A 27752-nucleotide genomic window follows, 5' to 3' on the forward strand; every position below is an offset into this window, starting at 1 on the left:
TGAAGAAATTTATTTAACATGACAATCGTACCATTACGGTATTGCGAAGAATGTCAACAATAGTGGGTACTTGTGCGAGTTGGCTTGATTATATAACGTAAAAAACAATAGCTGAAAAAGGACTCATTATATTTAAGTACTTACATATATCCTATAGTTTTAAAATCGAAGAATGCGCCAGCTTCTATTGCAAAGATGCGATTATACGAAAGTTTTCTGAAAAGAATAAAAGGTACTGTTATGACTGTCAATATGTGCAGCTGTGGAGTAACAGTCTTAGTATGGTTGTCTCTAAGTGTACATGTGGAGTTATTGTGAGAATGACTGTCACTATAATTATGAACCTTTGGAGTTCATGTAAATATGATTGCCTCTTAGTGCAATTATGTTCGGGTTGGGGCTGGGTAAGTGGAAATGTTGAGTAACTGTAAGTATAACTGTCTCTAAGTGTAAACGTGGAGTAACTGTAAGTATGACTGTCTCTAAATGCACCTGTGGAGAAACTGTAAGTATGAAAGTCTTTAAGAGCACCTGTGGAGTAACTGTTAGTATGATTGTCTCTAAGTGCACCTGTTGAGAAACTGTAAGTATGACTGTCTCTAAGTGCACCTCCAGAGTAACTGTTAGTATGACTGTCTCTAAGTGCACCTCCAGAGTAACTGTTAGTATGACTGTCTCTAAGTGCACCTGTAGAGTAACTGTTAGTATGACTGTCTCTAAGTGCACCTCCAGAGTAACTGTTAGTATGACTGTCTCTAAGTGCACCTGTAGAGTAACTGTTAGTATGACTTTCTCTAAGTGCACCTGTAGAGTAACTGTTAGTATGACTGTCTGTAAGTGCACATGTGAAGTAACTGTTAGAATGACTGTCATAAAGTGCACATATGGAGAAACTGTTAGTATGACTGTCTCTTAGTGCACCTGTGGAGTAACTGTTCGTATGACTGTCTCTAAGTGCACCTGTGGAGTAACTGTTCGTATGACTGTCTCTAAGTGCACATGTGGAGTAACTGTTTGTATGACTGTCACTAAGTGCACCTGTGGAGAATCTGTAAGTATGACTGTCTTTTAGTGCACCTGTGGAGAAACTGTAAGTATGACTGTCTCTAAGTGTACATGTAGGGAAACTGTATGTATGACTGTCACTAAGTGCACCTGTGGAGTAACTGTTAGTATGACTGTCTCTAAGTGCACCTGTGGAGTTTCTGTTAGTATGACTGTCTCTAAACGCACATGTGGAGTAACTGTTTGTATGACTGTCACTAAGTGCACCTGTGGAGAATCTGTAAGTATGACTGTCTCTTAGTGCACCTGTGGAGAAACTGTAAGTATGAATGTGTCTTATTGCACCTGTGGAGTTACTGTTCGTATGACTGTCTCTAAGTGCACCTGTGGAGTAACTGTGAGTATGACTGTCTCTAAGTGCACCTGTGGAGTTACTGTTCGTATGACTGTCTCTATGTGCACCTGTGGAGTTACTGTTCGTATGACTGTCTCTAAGTGCACCTGTGGAGTTACTGTTCGTATGACTGTCTCTATGTGCACCTGTGGAGTTACTGTTCGTATGACTGTCTCTATGTGCACCTGTGGAGTTACTGTTCGTATGACTGTCTCTAAGTGCACCTGTGGAGTTACAGTTCGTATGACTGTCTCTAAGTGCACATGTGGAGTAACTGTTTGTATGACTGTCACTAAGTGCACCTGTGGAGAATCTGTAAGTAAGACTGTCTCTTAGTGCACCTGTGCAGAAACTGTAAGTATGAATGTGTCTTATTGCACCTGTGGAGTTACTGTTCGTATGACTGTCTCTAAGTGCACATGTGGAGTTACAGTTCGTATGACTGTCTCTAAGTGCACCAGTGGAGTTACAGTTCGTATGACTGTCTCTAAGTGTACATGTGGAGTAACTGTAAGTATGACTGTCTCTTAGTGCACCTGTGGAGTTACTGTTCGTATGACTGTCTCTATGTGCACCTGTGGAGTTACTGTTCGTATGACTGTCTCTAAGTGTACATGTGGAGTAACTGTAAGTATGACTGTCTCTAAGTGCACCTGTGGAGTTACTGTTCGTATGACTGTCTCTATGTGCACCTGTGGAGTTACTGTTCGTATGACTGTCTCTAAGTGCACCTGTGGAGTTACTGTTCGTATGACTGTCTCTATGTGCACCTGTGGAGTTACTGTTCGTATGACTGTCTCTATGTGCACCTGTGGAGTTACTGTTCGTATGACTGTCTCTAAGTGCACCTGTGGAGTTACAGTTCGTATGACTGTCTCTAAGTGCACATGTGGAGTAACTGTTTGTATGACTGTCACTAAGTGCACCTGTGGAGAATCTGTAAGTAAGACTGTCTCTTAGTGCACCTGTGCAGAAACTGTAAGTATGAATGTGTCTTATTGCACCTGTGGAGTTACTGTTCGTATGACTGTCTCTAAGTGCACATGTGGAGTTACAGTTCGTATGACTGTCTCTAAGTGCACCAGTGGAGTTACAGTTCGTATGACTGTCTCTAAGTGCACATGTGGAGTTACTGTTCGTATGACTGTCTCTAAGTGCACCTGTGGAGTTACTGTTCGTATGACTGTCTCTATGTGCACCTGTGGAGTTACTGTTCGTATGACTGTCTCTAAGTGTACATGTGGAGTAACTGTAAGTATGACTGTCTCTTAGTGCACCTGTGGAGTTACTGTTCGTATGACTGTCTCTATGTGCACCTGTGGAGTTACTGTTCGTATGACTGTCTCTAAGTGTACATGTGGAGTAACTGTAAGTATGACTGTCTCTTAGTGCACCTGTGGAGTTACTGTTCGTATGACTGTCTCTATGTGCACCTGTGGAGTTACTGTTCGTATGACTGTCTCTAAGTGTACATGTGGAGTAACTGTAAGTATGACTGTCACTAAGTGCACCTGTGGAGAATCTGTAAGTAAGACTGTCTCTTAGTGCACCTGTGGGGAAACTGTAAGTATGAATGTGTCTTATTGCACCTGTGGAGTTACTGTTCGTATGACTGTCTCTAAGTGCACATGTGGAGTTACAGTTCGTATGACTGTCTCTAAGTGCACCAGTGGAGTTACAGTTCGTATGACTGTCTCTAAGTGTACATGTGGAGTAACTGTAAGTATGACTGTCTCTTAGTGCACCTGTGGAGTTACTGTTCGTATGACTGTCTCTATGTGCACCTGTGGAGTTACTGTTCGTATGACTGTCTCTAAGTGTACATGTGGAGTAACTGTAAGTATGACTGTCTCTAAGTGCACCTGTGGAGTTACTGTTCGTATGACTGTCTCTATGTGCACCTGTGGAGTTACTGTTCGTATGACTGTCTCTAAGTGCACCTGTGGAGTTACTGTTCGTATGACTGTCTCTATGTGCACCTGTGGAGTTACTGTTCGTATGACTGTCTCTATGTGCACCTGTGGAGTTACTGTTCGTATGACTGTCTCTAAGTGCACCTGTGGAGTTACAGTTCGTATGACTGTCTCTAAGTGCACATGTGGAGTAACTGTTTGTATGACTGTCACTAAGTGCACCTGTGGAGAATCTGTAAGTAAGACTGTCTCTTAGTGCACCTGTGCAGAAACTGTAAGTATGAATGTGTCTTATTGCACCTGTGGAGTTACTGTTCGTATGACTGTCTCTAAGTGCACATGTGGAGTTACAGTTCGTATGACTGTCTCTAAGTGCACCAGTGGAGTTACAGTTCGTATGACTGTCTCTAAGTGCACATGTGGAGTTACTGTTCGTATGACTGTCTCTAAGTGCACCTGTGGAGTTACTGTTCGTATGACTGTCTCTATGTGCACCTGTGGAGTTACTGTTCGTATGACTGTCTCTAAGTGTACACGTGGAGTAACTGTAAGTATGACTGTCTCTTAGTGCACCTGTGGAGTTACTGTTCGTATGACTGTCTCTATGTGCACCTGTGGAGTTACTGTTCGTATGACTGTCTCTAAGTGTACATGTGGAGTAACTGTAAGTATGACTGTCTCTTAGTGCACCTGTGGAGTTACTGTTCGTATGACTGTCTCTATGTGCACCTGTGGAGTTACTGTTCGTATGACTGTCTCTAAGTGTACATGTGGAGTAACTGTAAGTATGACTGTCACTAAGTGCACCTGTGGAGAATCTGTAAGTAAGACTGTCTCTTAGTGCACCTGTGGGGAAACTGTAAGTATGAATGTGTCTTATTGCACCTGTGGAGTTACTGTTCGTATGACTGTCTCTAAGTGCACATGTGGAGTTACAGTTCGTATGACTGTCTCTAAGTGCACCTGTGGAGTTACAGTTCGTATGACTGTCTCTAAGTGCACATGTGGAGTTACTGTTCGTATGACTGTCTCTAAGTGCACCTGTGGAGTTACTGTTCGTATGACTGTCTCTATGTGCACCTGTGGAGTTACTGTTCGTATGACTGTCTCTAAGTGTACATGTGGAGTAACTGTAAGTATGACTGTCTCTTAGTGCACCTGTGGAGTTACTGTTCGTATGACTGTCTCTATGTGCACCTGTGGAGTTACTGTTCGTATGACTGTCTCTAAGTGTACATGTGGAGTAACTGTAAGTATGACTGTCTCGTAGTGCACCTGTGGAGTTACTGTTAGTATGACTGTCTTATTGCACCTGTGGAGTTACTGTTAGCATGACTGTGTCTTATTGCACCTGTGGAGTTACTGTTAGTATGACTGTCTCTAAGTGCAACTGTGGAGTTACTGTTAGTATGACTGTCTCTACGTACATTTGTGGGTTTCTGTAAGTTTCACTGTCACGTAATACGCATGTTGAGTTACCTTTAGCATGCCTTTTCAACATATTTCTGTTACTGTCACTAAATACGTTCCTTGAGTGTTCAGCAAACATATTGAATATTTCACAAACATACCGTGCTCAATGCTATTTCAACTACACGATCCTTTGGTAATAACTAACTACAATGTATTAACATATTAAAACATGTCTGTATACTGAAACTTACAGTGCTCTGAGCCGTGATAACTTCGCGAACGTCCTATTGGCAATTCGAGACAGGTTGTTGAATCTGAGAGATCTGTCGGAAAGACGTTATTGCACATTACAAATGCGTTTTATGAAAGTATCAAACAGATAAAATTAATGAAAACTTAGCATGTCTTACATTTTATAGAACACGAGAAACCGAAGTAAGGGCCTGAAGGAGCTTACATGTGTGTACTGCCACTTACAAGGTTTCCAGTCGAGTCAGATTGTGAAAGGCAAATGGAGCTAGGTAGGATATTCCATCACGTTCGAGGATTCTGCAACAAGAGGCAAACAATGAAATAGTGGTATAAGAGAAAAAGGGGCGGGGGGGAGAGAGAGAGAGAGAGAGAGAGAGAGAGAGAGAGAGAGAGAGGGAGGGAGAGAGAGAGAGAGAGATAGTATAGATGTATAGTTAATAGTATAGGCTAGGAAATAAAATCGAGCTAAAAGAAATAAGAATAAAACCAAAAGAAATGCATTTGCTTCGAGTATATGGTCATTAGAAACTGGAACATCTCATTTTCCTATAAACGTGGTAGCAATAGCCCTCGAGTTTCTGATAGGCCTTTCCAGCCGGATAAAGTATAGATTATAAACTGTGGCCGTGACCTTGACCAATATCAAATTGATCATTGTACTGTTCGAAAGAGTGAAAATAATATTAATTTTATTTTACTGATAAGCATATGAAACATGCAGGTCATTAAATAATGGTAAATAAGTGTATAAAATCTTGTTATACAATTAGTTAAATTATTACTTATTGCCATGGACAACCATTATATTAAGATAGGCGGGAATTATAAAATAAAGAACACAACTTACAATTCCTTTATTGTTTGCAGATTTTCGAAGAAATGGTCATGAACTAGCGGCAGTGCAGAACGCTTCCAGGAGCTGACAATATATATACTATGATATACTCGAGTATCACGTGCAACTTGCTTTATAATAAATCTCAATGACCAAAAGGTGGCATGATTTAACAGAACAAAAAACTTGACATGCCCATTTTATTACAGTATGTGTGTATATGGATCATTTAAAAATGTTATTGTTTATAATGGGCTTCTGGATATTCTGTAAATAAATCTTGAATCTATAATGGAACATTGTCAGATTTGTGATTGGGAAGTTGCATAACTATAGTTGTGTTTTATGATTCCAAGGGAAAACATGAGTCCTTTTAATTATCATGTAAACCTTTTTACTTATATGTTTAATGGCAATTTTGATCGGATCACCGGGGCACCGTATAGTAGTCACGACGGAAGATATTGTAGTTGAGATGGTCTATAGATCACGGTTTTAGACGAGCCTTTCTTGGCAAAAATAAATAGTTCTATCTTTTCACGTATTTGTTTTACTGTTTTTGGAAATAAATTACTATAGATATTCATAAGATGATATCACATATACTATATAAGTGATTACTAGAAATTATGGATATGCGTTCATCTGATTGAAAAATGTTGTTTGTGTCCTGTTTTGCTATCAAATCGTGGATATTATTATGTCAAAATATCAGTTAAAGTTTGGGGAGGAAAAAGAACCTCATTTACACGAGCATTTTTTAACTATAAGTAGGTTGGTAGTATAATGACGCCTAAAAATCATGACCCTTTAATTGAATAAAACATGCGGAAGAAAACGGGTCTATGTGGTGCAACAATACCAAACAATATACATGTAATAACAATTAATAAAACCATACACATGCGAAAAATCCTAGATTTTAAGAGTGAAATTTAAAATTAATTCAAGAACTGATATTGTCTTACTACTACGTTTACTTTTAAAATAACTTTTGACTCAGATGAAAACATGTCATAAATGTTACAACGTCCGACTAGTGAATACTTCTATAATCGAAGGTAGTCTTACATGTATATCCATTAATAACCGTAAAGTAAGAACAACCGATTATGTCTAAAAAAGGCTCATCTAAAAGCGTGGCCTACCATCGTGAGACTAGACTCATAAAACTTGATTAAGAAATGCTCCGGTGAATATTTCATTCGTTTAAAGGGACTCGCTCATTCTTTTCATGGTAATGCACCTGAAAAAACTCATTATAATTAAATATAATTTTACTCTTTGATACGGAAATTCCCTTTTAAGGTAAATTTCCCACTACAGAAGCTCTATGACTTGTTCTATTGCACGGGTTGGGTTCTGTCGACCAACTGTCTTCGTTTGTTCAGATTAATAGTGTGTTTACCTTCTGAAATAGAATTATTTCATTAGCTTCCACCTACGTTTTAATGTAAAGAGATGCATTTCAACATTTGAGTTGGTTGATGTTTTCATTTGACAAGGGGAAAACGCAAAAATAATATGGAAGAGATAAACTAAATGTTACCGGAAGATATGACAGGCGATATTGTCATTTTGTTGTCACATTAAAATATTTATAGCACCCGCACAATTTAATGTAATCGCAGGTTCTATAGTGGTCCTCAGGGGGGTACGGCTTACAAACAGTTTTAACGATCAATGTTCTGTTTTCTTGTTCCACGTTATTGGATGAATATGATACGTTTTTTAAAGAATTTTCTTTTAGATCGTCAACAAGAGAAACGAAAAGTAAACTATCCATGGTTTCAAAAGAGTGCTTCATTTAAGATCCTCACATGTCACGTTACAACGGGTTTCCAAACTAATGGAAAGGAATTTTTAACAAGTATTAAACGGAGCATTGTTTTAGTCTCAATTCAAACCCCGCAGTCCGTTTGTGTGTAGATATTGCGTGTCAACGTGATGTTGTTAGGTCTGCACGCACCAGTTGGCTGCAATGTGGCTGGACCCCGATATCATGGTGTCCCATCACGTAATAAAGAGTAGACACGAGATAGTATTATCCTTATCCTAAGTAGGCTGTTCTTCATAGTCAGTCATTGATGAGTGTACCCAATCTTTAATCTTCGTGCGGCGATTTGATGGAGTGGACAGGTCAAGAGAACGTGTATATTTTGGATTACAGGACATGTTGCCCAGACGAGACTTGAGCCTGCAACCTGTAAGTACTAGTGATTTTGTTGACACTTAATTCGAGTGTGGATATGATGACTTAAAGTCGCTGTGCCCATGGCCCAAAAGGAAAGTATGTTCTGCGTGTTAAATGGTTAATTAAGGAATGGAAGTTGAGGTTTAAATATATGAATACAACAGTTGTTTTAAAAGGTAACATACTTTCATCGTTATTTTACTCTAGTGGTTTTGTATTTTGATTATTGTTTATATATTTCCTTTTATTATTTATATTTAAAATAGGATCACTGCCAGCCGATAGCCTATTTATCCATGACTCCAAATGTCTACCGATATCAAATGGGAACCACCTCTCGACATGCGTGCTCTGTCAGTTGAAATGATGACAGAGCCACTTGGTCAGTGAACGTTAAGCTTATTGTAACAGTATTGGCTATACTAATTACTATACCGTAGTTTAAGTACGGTCCCTCCCGTTATACTTTTATGCAAGAGTTGGCTCCCTTGTTCTAAAAAGCACATGCTCATTAAAAGTTATCGTAATTGAAGCTACGAAGTTGTTCAATCATTCAACGCATAACCGAGTTATAAACATGGTATCAGAAGTGGCCAGAGGATCGTAAAGGCATGCATCTCTCTGAAATAAGCAGTCAAATTGAAACAGAAGGTAAAAGAACATTATAAACGAGCAAAGCATCGAGCCGTGAATTTCCCCACCCACAACAATACCACTAGCCATGGCTGTTCCTTCAATGATCCCATTTCCACCTAAACTTGACATGGAAGGAAACATCAGTGACAACTGGAAAAAGTTCAAGCGTACGTGGAATAACTATGAAATAGCGGCAGGTCTCGCAGAAAAGGATGAAAAACTCAGAACCGCAACTCTATTGACATGCATAGGGCCAGAAGCCATGGATGTTTTTGATGGATTTCATTTTGCTGAAGAGAAAGAGAAAACTGAAATTAAAACAGTCATTGAGAAATTTGAGACATTTTGCATTGGAAAAACAAACGTCACATATGAAAGGTACAATTTTAATATGTGCACACAGACACAAGATGAAACATTTGACACTTATGTCTCGAGGCTGAGAAAATTAGTAAAGACTTGTGAGTATGCAAATCTCACCGAGAGCTTGATTACTGACCGCATTGTCATAGGTATACGTGAGAACAGTGTGCGGAAAAGACTTCTGCAAGAGGATAAGCTAACACTTGACAAGTGTATTGACATATGCAGAGCTGCTGAATCAACACAAGCAAAGGTCAAATCAATGAGTGGTGCAAGTGGTACCACAGAGGAAGTGCAGTACGTGAAACAAAAGCAAACGTATAGACCTAAGACAAAAAACCCAACGCCAAACATAAATAAATGCAAATATTGTGGTAAATTCTGCACAAAAGGTAAATGCCCAGCCTTTGGGAAGAAATGCATGAAATGTGGGAAATACAATCATTTCGCGTCTGAATGTCAACAAATAGAGCAGAAACCGAGATCACACAGGCAAAGACATGTCAGACAATTTGATGTTGACGATAGTTCGGAGAGTGAGAATGACTTTGAGATTATGACACTCAGCAATGGAACAAGGTCCAAAGTTTTCGCCTCCATGCTTGTCGTCAATGTTCAGAAAACAGTAAAGTTCCAATTAGATAGTGGAGCAACAGCAAACCTCATTCCAAAAACATACGTGCCGGAAGAGCTTATTGAATTGAAAGCAAATACGCTTAGAATGTATGACAGGTCTGAGATGAAAACGTATGGTACATGTAAATTGACACTCAAAAACCCAAAGACTTATGACAGATACACGGTAGAGTTTATCGTTGTTGATGACGAATTTGCCCCACTTCTTGGACTTGCTGCCATCCAAAGAATGAAACTGGTAAAAATCCAATATGAAAACATTTGTCATGTAGAAAAGGAAAATGAGTTGCACATGCAAGAGATCCAGAACAATTACAGTGATGTTTTCCAAGGCGAAGGTACTTTTGAAGAAGAACTACATCTAGAAATTGATGATTCGGTGACTCCAGTGAAAATGCCAGTCAGACGTGTTCCATTAGGTTTAAAAGAGAAACTGAAATGTGAATTGCAAAGAATGGAAAAAGCTAACATCATCACCAAAGTTGAAACACCAACAGATTGGGTATCCAGCCTAGTTGTAGTAAAAAAGCCAAGTGGTAAATTAAGAATTTGCATAGACCCCAAACCACTAAACAAAGCTCTTAAAAGAAGCCACTATCCCCTGCCGATCATTGAAGATTTACTACCAGAACTAAGTGAAGCAAAAGTCTTCAGCAAATGTGATGTGAAAAATGCATTTTGGCACGTCAAATTGGACGAAGAATCAAGTTATTTAACAACATTTGAAACGCCATTCGGACGATACAGATGGAACAAAATGCCTTTTGGAATCTCCCCAGCCCCAGAATATTTCCAGCAATTCTTAGAGAAAAATCTGGAAGGACTAGATGGTGTTAAACCTATAGCGGATGACATTCTAATATATGGAAAAGGCGAAACTTTCCAGGACGCAGTGAAGGATCACGACAGAAAACTAGAGAAACTGCTCAAACGGTGTAAAGAGAGAAACATTAAGCTAAACAAAGACAAATTCGAGTTACACAAAACAGAAATGCCGTTCATTGGACATCTACTTACAGAAAATGGTGTTAAGCCAGATAGTGCAAAAGTTGAAGCAATCATGAAAATGCAGAAACCAAGTGACAAGAAAGCTGTCCAGAGACTGTTAGGAGTAGTGAATTACCTCACAAAGTTTCTTGGCAACTTGAGTGATATATGTGAGCCTATACGCACGCTCACACACAAGGATGCAATCTGGAATTGGACACATGAACATGACGAAGCATTCAAAAACATCAAAACAGCAGTGTGCAATGTTCCAGTCCTGAGATACTTTGACTCCAGGTTGAATACAGTTCTACAGTGTGATGCGTCGGAAACCGGTCTTGGTGCGACACTGATGCAAGAAGGCCAGCCAGTAGCATATGCAAGCAGAGCACTGACGTCAACGGAACAGAACTACGCTCAAATAGAAAAGGAACTACTTGCTGTTGTGTTTGGCTTTGAAAAAGTTCACCAGTTTACATACGGGCGCCGAGTGGTTGTTGAAAGCGACCACAAGCCATTAGAAACGATCAGCAAGAAAGCATTGCATAAAGCGCCAAAGAGACTTCAAAGAATGCTATTAAGATTACAGCTGTACGACTTTGAGATCATCTATAAGAAAGGGAAAGACATGCACATTGCTGATACTCTGTCGAGAGCGTATCTACAGAACAGTTGTGAAAGTACAAGCTTAGGTGAAGTACTGTCCGTGCAGTCAGAATTTGAGAAAGAAGTTGAAACGGTCTGTTTGACAGATTTCTTAGCAGTCACTCCAAGCCGTCAAGAGAAAATTAGAGCAGCCACCCAGCTGGATCCAACATTAGCAATAGTTATTGAGCAAATCAAATGCGGTTGGATTTCGAAAGAAACGCCACCAGAAGCAAAGCCATACTTCAATATTCGGGATGAACTCTCTGTAGAAAACAACATTATATTTCGCGGTGAAAGGTGCGTTATACCTCGATGTATGCGCAGAGACATTTTGGACCAAATTCACACGCACATTGGGGTAGAAGGATGCCTCAACCGAGCGCGGCAGTGTGTGTTTTGGCCAAACATGACATCTGAAATTAAAGATTTCATAGGGAAATGTGAAGCGTGCCAGTCATTTGCCAGAAAGCAATGCAAAGAGCCATTGCTAAACCATGATGTACCAGACCGACCATGGGCCAAAGTCGGAACAGACATTTTTACCTTGGATGATAATAACTACTTGGTAACAGTCGATTACTTCAGTAATTTCTTCGAGATCGACAAACTGGAAGATATGACATCGCGATGTGTCATCGGCAAACTTAAGCAACATTTTGCTCGTCATGGTATTCCAAACCAGTTAGTTTCGGATAATGCTCAAACATTCAAATCAGAAAAGTTCAAACAGTTCACTTTACAGTGGGATTTTGAACATGTGACCTCATCTGCAAGATACCCTCAATCGAATGGAAAAGCAGAAAGTGCAGTAAAACGAGCAAAATCTCTCATCAAAAAGTGTAAACATTCACATACTGACCCAATGTTAGCCCTTTTGAACCTGAGAAATACCCCTCTGCAGTCTACAGGATACAGCCCAGCTGAACAAAGCATGAACAGGCAGACAAGAACACTATTACCCACAAAAGAGAGTCTGCTGAGGCCAAAAACGCTAATAAATGTGAAAACAAATCTAGACAAAAGCAAAGCAAAACAATCGTTTTACTATGACAGATCAGCAAAACCTCTGCCAAGACTAGACATGGGTACAACAGTAAGAATCAAGCCTGAGAACAGTCGAGATAAATGGGAAAAAGGCTTGATTGTCAACAGTCCGAAAAGACGCTCATACGATGTAATGACAGAAAATGGTACCACTATCAACCGCAACAGAAGACATCTTCGGCAATCGAGAGAGAAATTCACTAGGGCCGACAACGATCCTTCTGACCAACCGAGTGGTCCGGTGCAGACTGATCCTATACCCGACCTGCAGACAGATGTTGAAGCGAATCGGTCCAATACTACCGCTGCTGAGCCAGGGACGAGTGACCATTGTGGTTTCCCAAACGAGGCCAAACAAACTAGTTCTGGACGGACAGTTAAAGTTCCGCTAAGATTTAAAGATTATGTGAAATAAGTCACAAGACAGTTTAGGACACTTCACTTTGAGAGTGTATCACAGTCTGATAAGAATCCAATCAGAAATATATACTTTAAAAATTTAGATAAGAAAGATAGTAAGGTTAAGTCTTGATTTAATTGACAAGTGAAGCATAATACATTTCTATAATTATTTTATAAGATCCTTAAAGAGACAAAGTGCTTATTCAATATTCCAGCACCAGTGTTAAGTGCTTAGTAAAGATCTTTCTAGGACAGTTCTTACCACCAGACTCTTTAAGTGTTAACTTATGTACATATTGATAGTTCAAATTTATTTTAAATGTTCTTTAAAGGTGATTAATCTAGTCAATAGCCATAACAGACTTGAACTATTATGCTTATGCGTATCATGTATTTCTTGTAAAATTTAAACTTCATTTCAGTGTGAGATTATTCCGCAGTAAGCTTTCTTACATTCAATGTTAAAGGAAAAAGGATGTAACAGTATTGGCTATACTAATTACTATACCGTAGTTTAAGTACGGTCCCTCCCGTTATACTTTTATGCAAGAGTTGGCTCCCTTGTTCTAAAAAGCACATGCTCATTAAAAGTTATCGTAATTGAAGCTACGAAGTTGTTCAATCATTCAACGCATAACCGAGTTATAAACACTTATAACGACGAGTTAGATCGAAATTCGGACTCTATAAGCAGTTTGGATGTCGCGCCTAATGTCCAGATGTTTTATTTCCTTGACTTTGTGTTAAATTTAATATTGGGTTAAGTTCAATCTTCGACAATATGACATTCTGTTTGACAATTGATATCTACTAAGATCTTAATTGAAACCGACCCCTGTTCGACATTCAAACTTAATAGTAATATCGAGTCGAATTTCGATTGGTGCATGATGGGTGTTCCAGTGCCAAACACGTTATAAATGTCTTAGTCTACAATCACCGTACAGCGAGACGTTGAGGACGTGTTCAGACGTGTTCTCCAGAATGTCCACAACTGCGTCTAATGTCACGCTGCTCACATTTGATAGTCGACTGAAGAGAGAAACATATTTCTTACATCCAAACATCCTGAACCCTGCCCGCTAGGACCCGGTCCACCTGAACCAGGCCCGTAAGAACCCGGCCAACCTCAACTTGGCCCGCTAGAACCCGGCCCACCTGCACCCGGCCCGCTAGGACCCGGCACGCTAAGCCGCTAACTACAACAACACAGTAACACACAATATGCAAACTTCTTATTACTATTACTATTACTATAGGCTTACTGAAATGAAAAAAATAATATGTTTAGACTGATATTACCGAACACAGAGAGCAATATGCGAGAAGGTACTTACAGTTCGGCATATTTTGTGTTTTCCCGAATATGTTCGCTCCAGCATTCGGCGAACTGTGTCGCCGTCAGGTTGAACCCGGAGAGGGAATCCCTGTGGGAACATATATCGCTTAGCAAAATTTATTTCCATTATATAAATAATTTATCATATGTATTTACTAGATTATGAATTATGAATAGTATCATTTGTAAGTTGTAGATAAAATTGTTATTTAATGAATATACATTTATATGTACCTGTTCGCAATCACAATTTGGTGTATTAATTTGATTTGATCAAGGGTCATGTTGGCCTATTTCAAATGTGTATTTTGTATTATTTATGCTATGAATAAATCTTCTTCTTCTTCTTCTTCTTCTAATATACTGAGAATACATTCAAATCGCAACAATGATTATACTGAAGTTATGATAAGCAAAAATGTGTTACTTAGTTTGCAAATGACATTTTGACTGCACAGTCTCAGCATAAATTGAGCGAAAACTTTGATTATATGATTTCTTGAATCGTGTTTTCCTGCTCTATTAAAACTAGCATTTATCAATCCATTTCTGCAATAGTTTGAGCTTAAAAAACGTGGCATCGATGTTTCCCTATTACTTTAAAATGAAGATTTTAAATAATATTTATGAAAAGAAGATCCGATGCACTCGCGCACTGTATATTTTTTATGCATACAGGAACATGCAAACTGTCTCCAAGGAAACACCATTTGTTCTAGGTTGTGTGTATATTGTATGGATCGGAAGCAATTAGCCCCCAGATGAGTGGTCAGTGCGTGAGTACGTGTGTATACAACAAACGCAGTTCTATGGGTTATTAAGACACCATTAAACATTATGTTGTTGTTGTTGTTGTTGTTGTTTTTGGTGCGCATACTAATTATGTTTATTATATGCTTTCCCGTGGTTTATAGAGTTTTATAAGTGAAATAAAAATGATATTTCACTGTTTCAAACAGTGAAAATATCAATTTGAAATGTTTCACTGATTTGAAATTTTAGCCCGTTCTTTGACTTTCAACTTTATAAAACATCAGTGCGCACAATACCGGACCACAATATCAACGACGTCATTTCCGACGACACATGCGCATATCAATTGGACCGTTTTTCTAATAAAATGTTAATCAGTTATGTGTAAGCTATACAACAGATCGTGGCTACGCCACTCGTGAAATATAACTTTTGGTGCTCACTCGGTGAAATATACTACGATCTTACACTGAAACCAACTTGGTCTCAATAATGGTTCAGAGGAAATGTCTTAAACCGGGGGCTGTTTTCGGGTCAGGCACATCATGTTTACAGAGTGGTGAGCATTTTGTATAAATGGCCGAAGTATAGTTTCATGTTTGGCGAATTAAGGTTTTCGATGTACAACAATGTCAATTGTGGATGCCTTGTGTCCCAAATACATTCTGGTCCCGGGTTATGAAAGCAGATAAAAAAAGAAAATTTTCGTGAACAAAAAATCAATAAAAAAATCATTTTACAAAGGACAAACACAAACTACAATAACTATATGATAAACATGTAGTTCTATTCATTTAACAACACATTTCTCCAAATATGACAAGAACTTATCAAGTAAGTTACAAACGGAAAGTATATATGAATGATAGGACATCTTTATGTCAAATATACCCATGTGCGCATATTTGCATTCTGTGGTATTTTAAATGGCAATTAAAAAAATCGATATTATGAATAAAATGCCAATAGCTTGTGTTGAAAAGTACATAATGATTAAGCTATTACTAACATACCAACTTATACGTGATATACTGTTACTATAAATTCGGAAAAATAATAATGAATTGTTTGCTTCTTTTATAACCAATGCTGTAAGAAAAAGTAGTGCGATAGCCATAAATTAAATGCATATTAAAAGTTTAACACTCCATTTTGATAGCATACATGCATGTGTGTGTGTCACCGACACTTACTAGTTAAATCAGACACAAACATGGTATTTCAAACAGTTTAATCCTTTAGAGAAAAGTTTGAGAGAATAAATTAGTTTCAAACAAGTTATTCTCTCAAACTTTTCTCTAAAGGATAACATTGTTTGTTAAACAGTCTGCTTTCCTTAATTTGTTTTATTTGTCAATTATTAACGGTAAACTCTGCCAAAATCGAAATGCCCCCGGGGCTTATCAATTTGTGCGTTTATATGACATAAAATATCCACAGGAGCAAATTTACTCCACCTTTAGACAGAGGGCAAACTTACTCCACCTCCAGACAGAGGGCAAATATACTCCACCTCCAATCAGAGGGCAAATATACTCCACCTCCAGACCGAGAGCAAATATACTCCACCTCCAGACAGAGGGGAAATATACTCCACCTCCAGACAGAGGGCAAATATACTCCACCTCCAATCAGAGGGCAAATATACTCCACCTCCAGACCGAGAGCAAATATACTCCACCTCCAATCAGAGGGCAAATATACTCCACCTCCAGACCGAGAGCAAATATACTCCACCTCCAATCAGAGGGCAAATATACCCCACCTCCAGACAGAGGGCAAATATACTCCACCTCCAGACCGAGAGCAAATATACTCCACCTCCAATCAGAGGGCAAATATACCCCACCTCCAGACAGAGGGCAAATATACTCCACCTCCAGACAGAGGGCAAATATACTCCACCTCCAGACAGAGGGCAAATATACTCCACCTCCAGACAGAGGGCAAATATACTCCACCTCCAGACAGAGGGCATATATACTCCACCTCCAGACAGAGGGCAAATATACTCCACCTCCAATCAGAGGTCAAATATACTCCACCTCCAGACCGAGAGCAAATATACTCCACCTCCAGACAGAGGGGAAATATACTCCACCTCCAGACAGAGGGCAAATATACTCCACCTCCAATCAGAGGGCAAATATACTCCACCTCCAGACCCAGAGCAAATATACTCCACCTCCAATCAGAGGGCAAATATACTCCACCTCCAGACCGAGAGCAAATATACTCCACCTCCAATCAGAGGGCAAATATACCCCACCTCCAGACAGAGGGCAAATATACTCCACCTCCAGACCGAGAGCAAACATACTCCACCTCCAATCAGAGGGCAAATATACTCCACTTCCAGACCGAGAGCAAATATACTCCACCTCCAATCAGAGGGCAAATATACCCCACCTGCAGACCGAGAGCAAATATACTCCACCTTTAGACCGAGGGCAAATATACCCCACCTCCAGACAGAGGGCAAATTTACTCCACCTTTAGACAGAGGGTAAATTACTCCACCTTCAGACAATGGGTAAATAACTCCACCTCCAGACCGAGGGCAAATATACTCCACCTCCAGACAGAGGGCAAATATACCCCACCTCCAGACAGAGGGTAAATATACTCCACCTTCAGACCGAGAGCAAATATACCCCACCTTCAAACAGAGGGCACATATACTCCACCTTCAGGCAGAGGGCAAATTTACTCCACCTCCAGACAGAGGGCACATATACTCCACCTTCAGACAGAGGGCACATATACTCCACCTTCAGTCAGAGGGCAAATATACTCCACCTTCAGACAGAGGGCACATATACTCCACCTTCAGACAGAGGGCAAATTTACTCCACCTCCAGACCGAGAGCAAATTTACCCCACCTCCAGACCGAGGGCAAATATACTCCACCTCCAGACAGAGGGCAAATTTACTCCACCTTTAGACAGAGGGCACATATACTCCACCTTCAGACAATGGGTAAATAATTCCACCTCCAGACCGAGGTCAAACAACTCCACCTCCAGACAGAGGGCAAATATACCCCACCCCCAGACAGAGGGTAAATTACTCCACCTCTAGACAGAGGGCAAATATACTCCACCTCCAGACAGAGGGCAAATTTACTCCACCTTTAGACAGAGGGTAAATTACTCCACCTCTAGACCGAGGGCAAGTATACTCCACCTCCAGACAATGGGCAAATATACTCCATCTTCAGACAGTGGGTAAATAACTCCACCTCCAGACCGAGGGCAAATATACCCCACCTCCAGACACAGGGCAAATATACCCCACCTCCAGACAGAGGGTAAATTACTCCACCTCTAGACAGAGGGCACATATACTCCACCTTCAGACAATGGGTAGATAACTCCACCTCCAGACCGAGGGCAAATATACTCCACCTCCAGACAGAGGGTAAATATACTCCACCTCTAGACAGAGGGCAAATATACTCCACCTCCAGACAGAGGGTAAATTACTCCACCTCTAGACCGAGGGCAAATATACTCCACCTTCAGACAGAGGGCAAATATACTCCACCTCCAGACAGAGGGCAAATATACTCCATCTCCAGACAGAGGGCAAATATACTCCATCTCCAGACAGAGGGTAGATTACTCCACCTCCAGACAGAGGGCAAATATACTCCACCTTCAGACAGAGGGTTAATTACTCCACCGCTAGACAGAGGGCAAATATACTCCACCTCCAGACAGAGGGCAAATATACCCCACCTCCAGACAGAGGGCAAATATACTCCATCTCCAGACAGAGGGTAAATTACTCCACCTCTAGACCGAGGGCAAGTATACTCCACCTCCAGACAATGGGCAAATATACCCCACCTCCAGACACAGGGTAAATTACTCCACCTCTAGACAGAGGGCACATATACTCCACCTTCAGACAATGGGTAAATAACTCCACCTCCAGACAGAGGGCACATATACTCCACCTTCAGACAGAGGGCAAATTTACTCCACCTCCAGACCGATAGCAAATATACCCCACCTCCAGACCGAGGGCAAATATACTCCACCTCCAGACAGAGGGCAAATTTACTCCACCTTTAGACAGAGGGCACATATACTCCACCTTCAGACAATGGGTAAATAATTCCACCTCCAGACCGAGGTCAAACAACTCCACCTCCAGACAGAGGGCAAATATACCCCTACCCCAGACAGAGGGTAAATTACTCCACCTCTAGACAGAGGGCAAATATACTCCACCTCCAGACAGAGGGCAAATTTACTCCACCTTAAGACAGAGGGTAAATTACTCCACCTCTAGACCGAGGGCAAGTATACTCCACCTCCAGACAATGGGCAAATATACCCCACCTCCAGACAGAGGGTAAATAACTCCACCTCTAGACAGAGGGCAAATATACTCCATCTTCAGACAATGGGTAAATAACTCCACCTCCAGACCGAGGGCAAATATACTCCACCTCCAGACAGAGGGCAAATATACCCCACCCCCAGACAGAGGGTAAATTACTCCACCTCTAGACAGAGGGCAAATATACTCCACCTCCAGACAGAGGGCAAATTTACTCCACCTTTAGACAGAGGGTAAATTACTCCACCTCTAGACCGAGGGCAAGTATATTCCACCTCCAGACAATGGGCAAATATACCCCACCTCCAGACAGAGGGCAAATATACTCCACCTCCAGACAGAGGGCAAATTTACTCCACCTTTAGACAGAGGGTAAATTACTCCACCTCTAGACCGAGGGCAAGTATACTCCACCTCCAGACAATGGGAAAATAAACTCCATCTTCAGACAGTGGGTAAATAACTCCACCTCCAGACCGAGGGCAAATATACCCCACCTCCAGACACAGGGCAAATATACCCCACCTCCAGACAGAGGGTAAATTACTCCACCTCTAGACAGAGGGCACATATACTCCACCTTCAGACAATGGGTAGATAACTCCACCTCCAGACAGAGGGCAAATATACTCCACCTCCAGACAGAGGGTAAATATACTCCACCTCTAGACAGAGGGCAAATATACTCCACCTCCAGACAGAGGGTAAATTACTCCACCTCTAGACCGAGGGCAAGTATACTCCACCTCCAGTCAATGGGAAAATATACCCCACCTCCAGACAGAGGGTAAATAACTCCACCTCTAGACAGAGGGCAGATATACTCCATCTTCAGACAGTGGGTAAATAAACCCCACCTCCAGACAGAGGGCAAATATACTCCACCTCTAGACAGAGGGCAAATATACTCCACCTCCAGACAGAGGGCAAATATACCCCACCTCCAGACAGAGGGTAATAACTCCACCTCTAGACAGAGGGCAAATATACTCCATCTTCAGACAGTGGGTAAATAACTCCACCTCCAGACCGAGGGCAAATATACTCCACCACTAGACAGAGGGCAAATATACTCCACCTCCAGACAGAGGGCAAATATACTCCATCTCCAGACAGAGGGCAAATATACTCCATCTCCAGACAGAGGGTAAATTACTCCACCTCCAGACAGAGGGCAAATATACTCCACCTTCAGACAGAGGGTTAATTACTCCACCGCTAGACAGAGGGCAAATGTACTCCACCTCCAGACAGAGGGCAAATATACCCCACCTCCAGACAGAGGGCAAATATACTCCATCTCCAGACAGAGGGTAAATTACTCCACCTCTAGACCGAGGGCAAGTATACTCCACCTCCAGACAATGGGCAAATATACCCCACCTCCAGACAGAGGGTAAATTACTCCACCTCTAGACAGAGGGCAAATATACTCCACCTTCAGACAATGGGTAAATAACTCCACCTCCAGACAGAGGGCAAATATACTCCACCTTCAGACAGAGAGCAAATTCACTCCACCTCCAGACCGAGAGCGAATTCACTCCACCTCCAGACCGAGAGCAAATTTACTCCACCTCCAGACCGAGAGCAAATTCAGTCCACCTCACACCGAGAGCAAATTTACTCCACCTCCAGACCGAGAGCAAATTCACTCCACCTCCAGACCGAGAGCAAATTCACTCCACCTCCAGACCGAGAGCAAATTCAGTCCACCTCCAGACCGAGAGCAAATTTACTCCACCTCCAGACCGAGAGCAAATTTACTCAACCTCCAGGCCGAGGACAAATTCACTCCACCTCCAGACCGAGAGCAAATTCACTCCATCTCCAGACCGAGAGCAAATTCACTCCACCTCCAGACCGAGGGCAAATTCAGTCCACCTCCAGACCGAGGGTAAATTACTCCACATCCAGACCGAGAGCAAATTTACTCCACCACCAGACCGAGAGCATATTTACTCAACCTTCAGACCGAGGACAAATTTACTCCTCCTCCAGACCGAGAGCAAATTTACTCCACCTCCAGACCGAGGGCAAATTCACTCCACCTCCAGACCGAGAGCAAATTTGCGCCACCTCCAGACCGAAGGCAAATGTATGCCCTTAATTATTTTCGTTTATATTCAATTATTTGCCCAAGTGCGTAAATATCGACATATAAATGGCCTGATAGAAATAACAAATAACCAATTAGATACCGAAATTTTAGAGTTTGTTTCACTACAGACAAAGTCAATCTGAGAATGCCACTATGAGTTACTAGTACTAGCAATATGAATCCCAAGTTACACTTTCTGTAAAGGCGTCCCTTTTATTGTCAGATGTAGGTTGGATACAGATTGTTTAAAGCTTATGATAAGCCATCTGCAAATATATTTATACTTGCAGAAACATGGCGGGTATTCATTGGAGAAACATTTTAATGTGTCTTTTGTTGTAGTGCAAACGAGTGGAAAATGGGCCTAAACGGTGGTCTCTTGTTTTTCCTTGCTTACTAGTACAATTTAAACAATCGGGGAAAGTATTTTTTATAGGGTTGCCTATGTGTTATGTAAGATGTGAACATTCTGAATTAATGCAAACTCATGAACGTCTAGAACTTGCTAGAAGTTGTATTTTGACAGTGTAAAACTTAGGTTTTCATGTGTTGCCAGTTTTTAACAGAGAAATAAATGAATAAACAATGAATATATATATTTCTAAACAAAACAAAATATATTATATTGTGATTTGAACTTAAAACCACCAAATCATCTGACTTTCTGAATTGATATATATCCAGGAGTAATCGTACATGTAAATTGTGTGTATTAATTACGTACTTTTTATTGATGAGGAATTTAGCGTTAGAAATTTGCCGATGCGTATAAATTGTGCATTGTTATATAAATTATTGGCCCAGCCTTCACCCTTTGACTCAAACTCCCTGGCTTTTGGCTCACGTATTGCCTCAGCCTTCACCCTTTGGCTCAAACTCCCTGGCTTTTGTCTCACGTATTGCCTCAGCCTTCACCCTTTGGCTCAAACTCCCTGGCTTTTGTCTCACGTATTGCCTCAGCCTTCACCCTTTGGCTCAAACTCCCCGGCTTTTGGCTCACGTATTGCCTCAGCCTTCACCCTTTGGCTCAAACTCCCCGGCTTTTGGCTCACGTATTGCCTCAGCCTTCACCCTTTGGCTCAAACTCCCCGGCTTTTGGCTCACGTATTGCCTCAGCCTTCACCCTTTGGCTCAAACTCCCCGGCTTTGGCTCACGTATTGCCTCAGCATTCACCCTTTGGCTCAAACTCCCTGGCTTTCGCTCACGTATTGCCTCAGCCTTCGCCCTTTGGCTCAAACTCCCTGGCTTTGGCTCACGTATTGCCTCAGCATTCGCCCTTTGGCTCAAACTCCCTGGCTTTGGCTCACGTATTGCCTCAGCATTCGCCCTTTGGCTCAAACTCCCTGGCTTTTGGCTCACGTATTGCCTCAGCATTCGCCCTTTGGCTCAAACTCCCTGGCTTTTGGCTCACGTATTGCCTCAGCCTTCACTCTTTGGCTCAAACTCCATGGCTTTTGGCTCACGTATTGCCTCAGCCTTCACCCTTTGGCTCAAACTCCCTGGCTTTTGGCTCACGTATTGCCTCAGCCTTCACTCTTTGGCTCAAACTCCCTGGCTTTTGGCTCACGTATTGCCTCAGCATTCACCCTTAGGCTCAAACTCCCTGGCTTTGGCTCACGTATTGCCTCAGCATTCGCCCTTTGGCTCAAACTCCCTGGCTTTGACTCACGTATTGCCTCAGCCTTCACCTTTTGGCTCAAACTCCATGGCTTTGGCTCACGTATTGCCTCAGCATTCGCCCTTTGGCTCAAACTCCATGGCTTTTGGCTCACGTATTGCCTCAGCCTTCGCCCTTTGGCTCAAACTCCCTGGCTTTTGGCTCACGTATTGCCTCAGCCTTCGCCCTTTGGCTCAAACTCCCTGGCTTTTGGCTCACGTATTGCCTCAGCCTTCACCCTTTGGCTCAAACTCCCCGGCTTTTGGCTCACGTATTGCATCAGTCTTCACCCTTTGGCTCAAACTCCATGGCTTTGACTCACGTATTGCCTCAGCATTCGCCTTTTGGCTCAAACTCCATGGCTTTGGCTCACGTATTGCCTCAGCATTCGCCCTTTGGCTCAAACTCCATGGCTTTGGCTCACGTATTGCCTCAGCCTTCGCCCTTTGGCTCAAACTCCCTGGCTTTGGCTCACGTATGCCTCAGCCTTCGCCCTTTGGCTCAAACTCCCTGGCTTTTGGCTCACGTATTGCCTCAGCCTTCACCCTTTGGCTCAAACTCCCTGGCTTTGGCTCACGTATTGCCTCAGCCTTCACCCTTTGGCTCAAACTCCTTGGCTTTGGCTCACGTATTGCATCAGTCTTCGCCCTTTGGCTCAAACTCCTTGGCTTTGGCTCACGTATTGCATCAGTCTTCGCCCTTTGGCTCAAACTCCTTGGCTTTGGCTCACGTATTGCATCAGTCTTCGCCCTTTGGCTCAAACTCCTTGGCTTTGGCTCACGTATTGCATCAGTCTTCGCCCTTTGGCTCAAACTCCCTGGCTTTGGCTCACGTATGCCTCAGCCTTCGCCCTTTGGCTCAAACTCCCTGGCTTTTGGCTCACGTATTGCATCAGCCTTCACCCTTTGGCTCAAACTCCTTGGCTTTGGCTCACGTATTGCATCAGTCTTCGCCCTTTGGCTCAAACTCCCTGGCTTTTGGCTCACGTATTGCATCAGTCTTCGCCCTTTGGCTCAAACTCCTTGGCTTTGGCTCACGTATTGCATCAGTCTTCGCCCTTTGGCTCAAACTCCCTGGCTATTGGCTCAAGCTCAACCCCAAAAGGAGAAAAACATGCTTATTCTAGTGAACAGGCGGTCTTATTCATTGTCGACAAAAAGAAAAGCACTCGTTAATACTAGTATTATCTCAAATGTATACTTCCTAAGCGAAATTCAGCTAAAAATTGATGATTTTCTCTACCATTTTCTATTGGAGAGTTCTATAGTACATATATCCATAAACATTATTTCTATAAAATTATCATATGATTTTTTGTCTTCATCATTAAAAAATAATGCATCAAATTTTTTGTATCAACCAATATTGTGACCCTTTAAAATGTATGAATGCATTTTACTGGACCGATGTCAGGAAAACATTACTAAACAGCTGAATAGGCAGCATGATGCTTTCCAACTGCATGGGTTGCATTATGACCAGTGTTTCATTAAGAACGTGTTTGTATTTTGCGACAGACTTCTCGTTCCCTGTATACATGTATTAAGTACACGCCCGACGGTGTGGCACGAAGGTCTCTTATAAATAGCTGAAGTCGAATACAGACGTAAATGTTTAATAACCGACGATCTATAGGAATATAACATTACATATATGACGGCAACGCAACATGTACTCGTGTAGCGCGAAACAGTGGGCTGTAATCCGAGGGTCACCCGGTACTCCAGTGATCCCGTCAAGGAGGCAAGAGTTCGCCTTAATGGTTTGAACATGAGCTTGAACACAGTAGAAACGGACTGTGTGTACATAACATTATTATGTACGCACCTACTGTTGCGTGTGCCGTATGTGGAAATAAGAATGGATGGATATGTTGCAAATGTTGGATATTTGCTCTGATTAGTAAAAAACGTGGAGATTCCTGTATGATTCAAATAAGTGTTCTTCTATTGTGTTTAATAGACCAGGTCTAAGGTTTGGCCATCAAACGCTTAACAGTAGCCTTTCTTCTTAGGAACCACTACCAACTAGTGTAAAAGAATACGCACTTATTGATAATATGCATTGACAGATTGTCAGTTAGGAACATATTCAAGAGTAATACGCTTGCAGAGAGAACATTAGGCTTATTGAATATATGCGCATCAGCAATGTCATCTACATCATGGCTGGCACCATTAGTGCAAACACATTGAAGTCAGGCTTTTTTACCAAAGGCCCTATACACTTGAATAACTTTTCCAAAAACAATCCATATGATATATCAACCAAATATGTTCTGTCGAAGTCGAATACGTTCTGTCGCCGTTAAACATGATACCATATCCATTGGTTGTAAAATGCTATAAATACTGGGTAAGTTGTGAGAATTACCATGCCATTATTTAGCAAAGACTATTTTCAATAACAGGCTTATTCGACTTTTACTAACTTTGATAACAAAAATGTAGGTTTTAAACCTGACTTTTATTGGCTGCTAAAGAAAAACATCTTGCTGTCACATTTAACGCATAATACGGACACCAGCCAGTTTCCATCGAAGTACGCATGGATCGGCATTATCATGGTCATTAAACGTATTGGTTATGCAGAAACTGTTGTTGAAAATGTGACATGGCCGTTATGGAAATTCCTTGAACAAGACCGAAACTTCACTCAGTTTGTAAATCAATTCTGAATGAATAAGCACTTTTTCGTGCCTCGCCTATATATTCAGATATGTAAATATTGCCACTTAATGACCGACAACATTCGTATACTTCTGTTACTGGTTTTGTTTTGTTTTGCTCTCAAGATCAGAACTGAAAATTATGACTGTTGTTTTGTCATTTATCCTGTTCCGATTTATGTGCTTAAATTACTGCGTAGAATAAAATATTCAGTATCGAGGATTAATTATTTTTGACATTTGTAATGTTATTGAAATTAAGTCGGTTTATGACCTTGTTTTATGTTTTACTAGTAATACTGTAATATGATTATTTTCTCCATATCTAAACTGTTCAAATGTAGTTATTTTTCCTTGAGTGTTTAAATGTAATATTTGTATAAATAGAGAAATGGATGATAATTGTGTGTATATAAACACCAACACGTATCTCAGCCATTATGGTTTAACTGATTACGGGAGTTCAATCAATTTTACAAATTTGTAGAGCATCTCCAAAGACAATTTTTAAGATAAATATGACTTAAATCAAACATTATATGCAACATATATAATCCATGACAGCTCGGATTCGTGAAAAGTTCCTATATTTATTTAAAACAACCACATTTGTATCCACTACAGTGTTACAAATGCACCAGTCAATTGTAACCACGGCTCCCCCAGGTCCGGGAGTATACCGGGGATTACCGGGAAATTGGGCCGTGTTTTTACCTTCCAGGTGGCCCCGCAGTGCCGGGTGAATGCGGTGGTTTTGTATTCGCGCCAAATATAGCAGGGAATGGGCCTTACCTAGGGTCCCTGTGGTGCGGGGGCATTTGGCGGGGATTTTACCATCAGTTCGTCTCCGCAGAGCGCAGATTTTACCCGGGCTTGTCTGGGCCGAAAGTCAAAGTCCCCGCTAGTCCCCGGACCTGGGGAGGCCGTGGTTACAATTGACTGGTGCATAAGTTCTCCGACTATGACTGTATCTACAGGTTCGTCTGATGGCAAGATTATTATATCGCATTTATGCAAATTAAGATTTAAACAACAACAACAACAACAAGTTGTTGTTGAATATAACAATAATAATAAACTTACGTAAAACTAGTTTCCTTTATATAGTATCTGTCACGAGTCGTCATATAATACATACTTTTATTGTATAAGTAGAATGCATACTAAAGTGATATCCAATAAGAATTACAACAAAAACACTATACTTTTAACGAAATTAACTTTATTTTTGAATTGTGACATCATATCCAGTAATTTATATCCACGCTTTCCTCTTAAGGGTTTGGTGTAAAATGTACTACTTATTCAAATAAATCTTCATCATCAATACAAAGTGAAAAATAAGCGTATGATTTGCTAGAACATTGCCACTTAAGCTATTATTTTTGCCATTTGGATTGATTGCAAACATGCGGTATGATATTTTACCAATGGAAATAGAGCAATGTTAAATTACACATGGGTACTGCTTATATTTATTATATGACCTATAAATATCAAGATAGCAATCGACGAAGCAAAATAAATATCATATTCACTGGTTATTTTCATTATGTTGATCGAAACATAGAATGCCCCGGTGAGGTTATTTTTTTTAAGTCTTATTTGTTTGCAAATAAAACGAATCTTAAAAAATAATTTGTCATATAATAAAACACTTTTTGACTAGTGAGCCATTGAATATGATCTGGCATTTACTGGTAGAAAGTGTTGCCAGTGTATATCAGAACATATTATATAGATCACTAGTCAATAGTTGTTTAATATTGCTTCTAAGCGTCAAACGAAATTTGGTATCGGGTGTGTGAACTGTCCGTATCGGTTACATAAACTTTTAAAGACTACTTTCACTGGCCTACTGAACGCTTCAACGTTTTCATACGGAATTAACATTCGAAATGCTGTCATTTTCATGATTCGCCGGAAGTGACGTCACGTCAGACTTTTTTCATATACAAATTTGATGCGATCTATAATGTATTCATTTTACGGTGGTATGTGTAGATTAAATTAATATGAAAGTATCTGCAATCGATTTAGAGCGTAAAATACTGAGCTCTTGGAGCACATTATTAATTTAATTTCAAGTTTTATTGACTTTAACTGTTGAACATGTATACAGATAAAAATAAGGACATGAAAGAACAAAATATCGGTAAG

At 40.9% G+C, this 27752-nt stretch overlaps 1 protein-coding gene across 1 annotated transcript in view; it reads right to left on the minus strand.

The window, feature by feature from the left end:
• The window catches only part of LOC128231318 (tyrosine-protein kinase receptor cam-1-like), a 39615-nt gene that overhangs the window by 10021 nt on the left and 1842 nt on the right, over positions 1 to 27752 (minus strand). Inside the window, exons 2-7 of the mRNA XM_052943975.1 lie at positions 14060 to 14149; positions 13668 to 13754; positions 5825 to 5896; positions 5203 to 5274; positions 4977 to 5048; positions 145 to 216 (exon numbers count right to left, since the gene is read on the minus strand). Of these exons, the coding sequence (XP_052799935.1) occupies positions 145 to 146 (2 nt within the window). The 5' untranslated portion in view covers positions 147 to 216; positions 4977 to 5048; positions 5203 to 5274; ... (1 more) ...; positions 13668 to 13754; positions 14060 to 14149. The remainder of the gene's footprint in view (positions 1 to 144; positions 217 to 4976; positions 5049 to 5202; positions 5275 to 5824; positions 5897 to 13667; positions 13755 to 14059; positions 14150 to 27752) is intronic.

The sequence above is a fragment of the Mya arenaria genome, chromosome 4, assembly GCF_026914265.1.
Source record: "Mya arenaria isolate MELC-2E11 chromosome 4, ASM2691426v1".
In the NCBI taxonomy this organism is placed as follows: domain Eukaryota; kingdom Metazoa; phylum Mollusca; class Bivalvia; order Myida; family Myidae; genus Mya; species Mya arenaria.